The sequence below is a fragment of the Lissotriton vulgaris genome, chromosome 10 (assembly GCF_964263255.1).
Source record: "Lissotriton vulgaris chromosome 10, aLisVul1.2, whole genome shotgun sequence".
Classification (NCBI taxonomy): domain Eukaryota; kingdom Metazoa; phylum Chordata; class Amphibia; order Caudata; family Salamandridae; genus Lissotriton; species Lissotriton vulgaris.
The window spans coordinates 351,724,697-351,730,696 of NC_141698.1; the positions used below are offsets into that span (position 1 = coordinate 351,724,697).

Below are 6,000 nucleotides of genomic sequence, written 5' to 3' on the forward strand. Positions count from 1 at the left end.
GAGGGCATGTTAGGTGCAAACTAGGGCTCTACTGCCACGCAGGTGCCCTGAAAGTCAGTCAGGTGGTCATGAGGCCTGTGGGGAACAAAGCAGATGAGAAGGCTAGCGCAGGGAGCCAGTGAAGCCCGCTCCTCACAAGGTGTCTCCTTTTAGAGGACACAAAAGCCTCCAGGTGACTATACTTCGTAGCTAGGATCAAAATGAACCAAAGATCATGAATATCGGGCATAAGGGTCCTAAGTTATATACCTTCGAAGATTTGCCCATTTACACATGCCAAATGGCAAAATCGAGTATGTAGTGCACCACTGTAATTTCAGGAAATGCACATGCACTTTAGCAAAGGTCTGCAGTGAAAAGGTGGACAGAGTCCAACACCTAGCAAAAACAAAATTCAGCACATAGTCAAAAATAGGGGTTCAGAAGGAAAAAAGTTACGAGAAACCACACCAAAAGATGCCAGGTCTAACAAGGCGCTTTTAGTCAATCCTCTTCATTGATTGGCCTGCTCTTTTGTCATTCACATTTTGAGTCCACCCACTACAATATACATCATGGGACATAGCATCAGCCCACTTCAGCTAATCCCTTACATGACTGTGAGGGATGGCCTTCTTCTCGTGCACAATATGAACATCCACAAAATAGGTAGTCCCCTTCAGTTCCAGGGACTACAGGTGCAAAGTGTGCTTACAGTAAAAAAAATACATTTTGGCTTTTACGCTAAGTTTGCTTTTCATACAGTGCTTGCTTTCAAGGGAAAGAAAACACTCGCTAGCAAAATAAGCATTGGCAACGCCTAAAGACCAGCAGAAATGATAATTCATTGTGTCAGTTTTTGTTAAATCATGCTTCTGGTATCTAAAATGATTACAAATATATGCTCAATGTGGAAGAGGTATTGTTAATAGGTATTGTTTCACTTTTCTCATCAGCAATCACGTGTGAAGCGGTCCGGAAAAGAAGAAGGAGTCCGAAGAGGGGTCACGAGTGGCAATGGCAGGGGTGGTAGGGGAGGAAATGACAAAGGAAATGGTGGAAGAGGTATGGATGGTGGCGGAAGAAGAGGTCGGCCAGGATATGGTTCTCCTATTGGAACAAAGGAGATTCCAGATGAAGCATTGTTAATTCCTTAAAATGAAAATGACACCAGTAACAGTGACTAATCCTTTCCCAAGCTATACTTACTTTTAATTTACCAGTTTTAAACTAATATTTCAGGCATTTCATGTATCTTTGGTCCTATTTCAGTTCAAAAGACCCCCGCTTCTTTTTGCCCTATATTGTAAAACAAAGGTTTTACAAGTCAGTTTGCAAAAGAATAAAAAGTCACAAAATGAAAGAAACAAAAGTATATTTTACTTAATGGTACAGAAACAAAAGCACAACCAGGGCGCAAAATGGGGGGATACACGTGTAGACGTTTCCCTTCGACTATGTTCACAGGGTGGATGCTGTCCACCCTGCCAAGAAGTTGGGCTCAACTGAAATATGCTGAACTCGTCACGGTGTAACATTGTCTGCTTTCATTCCGAACAGCTACATGCAGGCAGCGATGGAGTCAAGGGGGTCTTTCTTATTTTAAATTTTAGTTGGGCCCAAAACAATGGCAGAAGGTAAGGGGCATTCAGGACTCAATTTGTTCGAGTTTCCTGGTTGGGAGTTTTCTGAGCCTTACACCTATATGCAATAGTAATGGAGGGAAAACAAAGGCACACAGTTTGTTATTCCTTCACAGGTACTTAATAAATGCATGGTTTTGACTGTGTTCATTCCCCGCATATAAGAGATATGCATGCACTGTAAGAATGTCAGCTGCGTTGGTCTGTCCCAATATATACACAAATAACAATTTAAATTCCACTATTTTGTTTCATTTCTTTTATAGCGTTAGTTATCCAAATGCAGGGAGTCAGAGAGTTGTACGTCACAAGTACACATTATCCATTGACAATAAATTATACAAGTGTGTAAATCAATGTACAGTATGTCTTACAAAAAACAGGGTTACAAGGTGTAGGACTCACATCTCCGTCATAGTTTACTGCGGTATGTTTTACAATTCATGAACTGCAAGTAACAAAAGGCTCTCTGCGTTAAAAGCTGTAACCTACTTACCTATCTATGTAGAATAAAAATCTGACATCTACATGTCACACGATGTGCTTAGCAGAAGACTCTAAGATCTCTGCAGCAGGTGCCTTAACCCCATAACATATTTTAAATGCACTCATGAAAGACCTGCTAACCATATGCGTGAAGTCTTAAGATCTAATGTCACTTCTTGTGATATCACTTCTTGTGAGGTCATGGGTTGTTATGCCTCTTCCTGTAATGTCTCTTCTTGTTATGCCATATCACACACCATAATGTCACATGAGTATTTTCTAATTAGGGATTTAGGGTTTTATGACTTGTGCCCTGAGCACAATATAAAGAGTATTACCTCACTTTGATGGATTTTCAAGTTGGTAACTTTGTTGCAGAATTGACTTATAATGCATTGCGCGATATTTCCTTGTGGTGGAACCCCATTCTGTGTTTATCGATTTAGAATGAGGGATTGCCCGTGGCATTGGGTTTTTCACATCCGATGGCCAGTTTTCCCTTCTATCAAATCAATTTCACAGTGCAATTTTTATCATTTTTTTGCATTCCGAAATATGCATCTAGAAAATACTCAGTTCTGCAGTAATGTTATATAGTTGGTAATCCTGATTTACCCTTAACTTCTGAAAACGACGCAGATATGGACTACACCCAGTGAAATATTTTAGCTGCAGTTCTATAAAAGCATAGGAAAATGTTTTAGAACCCGCCTAAACAATGGTGCAGCACTAGTGACGTACCCCCTATTGTTAGGCATCCCAAAAGTGAGCAGTTGCATATTGGCTCCTTGTAAGTGAAAGTACATAAACTCAAAAAGAACAATTGATGGACAGAGTGTAGAACAATATCATACATTCACCCCAGTACAGAGATCTTGGCCTAAATCCATCGTTTTTTTGCTCACCATGCCATTCCAGTTTGGACCCAGCCATATGGAAATTAGTCTTGACCCTGCGCCCAATGGGAACAGTCCAGCCCGAACTGCCAGTTCAGGCCCTCCCTGGACTGGAAATAAGCTGAAACAGGCTGAAGAGGGGTGAAACCCCGCCACCGGTCCTAGGATGCTTGTTTCTGGTCCAGAGAGGACCTGGCTTGGCAGTTCGGGCTGGATTGTTTCCATGAGGCAAAGGGTCAAGACTGATTTGCATATGGCCAGGTCTAAACTGGGGTGGCATGGTGAGCAAAAGAATGATGGATTTAACCTAGATATCTTGACTGGGGGTGAATGTTTTGATTTGGTCTGTATTCCGTCCATCAATTGTGTGTCTAAAGTACATAAACTCAACAGACAATGAGGGACTCCATGAACAAAAACAGAAACCACACATAAGCAACTGAGAGACATACATGCTAACATGCAGGGCCGCAATACATGTCTAGTGACGGTCATCACATCACTACGTCTGCAAAGGAGGTAACCAAACTCAAGAAACTAACACAAATCATAGAAAGTTAATGCCATATCCACTGTGAAATTCGGGGATGTGCAATACCATGTACTGTTTCAGCTATAGCTCATAGCACAGAATCTTCAACCCTATACACTTCATCTCTGTCAGGTACTGAAGAGAGATAGACGTTCACCAGGTTTTAGCTAAAGGAAGTGACCATAAATGAATATTGAAACTATATGACTCAAACAAATGTACAAAGTTAGTGCTAGTCAGAGAGTCTGAAGTGAGAAATATAAGCTGTGAAACCTTTTCCTCTGCACTGCAAGGTACATGCTAATCGGAGCCAAATTTGACAAATATGTCTGAAAATAGGATCCTCCAAGGAAAAGTGAAGACAAATGTGCATAGTTGTAGGAGACCACAGAGAGTGGAATTAAATGGCTGCCAGCATTGTTTTATCTGTGCCAGGCTACCCAGGAAAGGCTTCTATAAGAAATGTATTTTATGCCTATTTGTATAACTTTGTATCAAACAGAAATATAATACTGTATACTGAGATTGCCGTTCTGATGGCTAGCTACATAACATGTATTAAACCTAACAAACTGTTAGATCTGGTGGTACCAATAAAGTTCTTTTGATTGAATGAAGCATTTATTTTGTGCAAAATGTCCGCTTAATTGTCCCGAAAACACTTTCTGTTGTCTTAGGTTTCAAAGACTCCTAGGAATATAAAGCACTTAGGGCACACCAATAGAATCACTAGCACTAAGGATGTTGAGGTCAGGTCCTGAAAAGTAAAACTGGAAAGAAACATATGCCAGAAACACAACAAATGTTCATATGTTTTATATATTGCACTGTAATGTAGTTACACTTGCATCATGAATGTCATGCATCATAGCCCAGAAGAGGCCTTGTGACACATTTCAGTTGAAATGCAGCACACAACTCTGTAGGTTTGTTTTGGGTTCTAAAACATGATCTTATAAAGTGCAATTGTGCAGGAAGTGTTTTGGTGTCCTGCATGAGTGATTGTACCCTCCTGAGGCGGAAGCCGGGAGGCTAGACTTGGAGTAGCAGAATAATTGTTGCTCCTGTAAATTAGCCTGCAAAGATCGTTTTGTGACTACAAACGTTTTATTAGCACTCGCGCTTTTTAAAATATTGAATTTGCTTCGTTTCACTGTGTTTTGTAAAAACCTCCAAAACTGCCCATTATTCCCGTAATAGCAACCGGAGTGAGCCGCTTCCTCGTGCAGACTAATTGCACGACCTGAAGCCGTTTTAGGGCTCCCGGTCTGCCCTGTCAACTTCACCCCGAGGCACTCAATCCACGGCCGCCATCTTGGATAGGGGCCTGGACAGCGCTCTAGTGGCTGGGCGATTTCGGCCCATCCACCATAAAAGTGCTCCTCATTGCTCCATTTAGCCAGTGATTGTACCCTCCTGAGGCGGAAGCCGGGAGGCTAGACTTCGAGTAGCAGAATAATTGTTGCTCCTGTGAATTAGCCTGCAAAGATCGTTCTGTGACTAAAAACGTTTTATTAGCACTCGCGCTTTTTAAAATATTGAATTTGCTTCGTTTCACTGTGTTTTGTAAAAACCTCCAAAACTGCCCATTATTCCCGCAATAACAACCGGAGTGAGCCGCTTCCTCGTGCAGACTAATTGCACGACCTGAAGCCGTTTTAGGGCTCCCGGTCTGCCCTGTCAACTTCACCCCGAGGCACTCAATCCTCGGCCGCCATCTTGAATAGGGGCCTGGACAGTGCTCTAGTGGCTGGGCGATTTCGGCCCATCCACCCTAAAAGTGGTCCTCATTGCTCCATTTAGCCAGTGATTGTACCCTCCTGAGGCGGAAGCCGGGAGGCTAGACTTAGAGTAGCAGAATAATTGTTGCTCCTGTAAATTAGCATGCAAAGATCGTTTTGTGACTAAAAACGTTTTATTAGCACTCGCGCTTTTTAAAATATTGAATTTGCTTCGTTTCACTGTGTTTTGTAAAAACCTCCAAAACTGCCCATTATTCCCGCAATAGCAACCGGAGTGAGCCGCTTCCTCGTGCAGACTAATTGCACGACCTGAAGCCGTTTTAGGGATCCCGGTCTGCCCTGTCAACTTCACCCCGAGGCACTCAATCCACGGCCGCCATCTTGGATAGGGGCCTGGACAGCGCTCTAGTGGCTGGGCGATTTCGGCCCAACCGCCATAAAATGAAGCCCTCCTCTTTTCCGCGCAGCGGGCGGGCGCAGCGGACGCGCTGATGGCGCGCCGGAGGCGCGCCAGAGGCAAGCCCGTCTGGGCCCGTCCGGGCCAGGCCGGGCACAGGGCCACTCACTATGCCCAATTTTGGGGAACAACGACTACAATACTCAAGGGATTACCTCCTTCAATACCGTCTGACCGCATCAACCCTTTCCCCTATACCGCTACCTGCAGAGGAAACTAGAGGGAAACCCAACCGCCATACATCTAAGCCGGTTAATCTAGCATT

The 6,000-nt window shown here is 43.3% G+C and overlaps 1 protein-coding gene across 1 annotated transcript in view; it reads left to right on the forward strand.

Moving 5' to 3' along the window:
* LOC147685234 (cathelicidin-1-like) overlaps positions 1-4,149 on the forward strand; it is a 134,596-nt gene extending 130,447 nt beyond the window's left edge. The window contains exon 4 of the mRNA XM_086941130.1: positions 936-4,149. Coding sequence (XP_086797256.1) covers positions 936-1,136 — 201 coding nt within the window. The 3' untranslated portion in view covers positions 1,137-4,149. The remainder of the gene's footprint in view (positions 1-935) is intronic.
* The last annotated feature ends 1,851 nt before the right edge of the window (positions 4,150-6,000 follow it).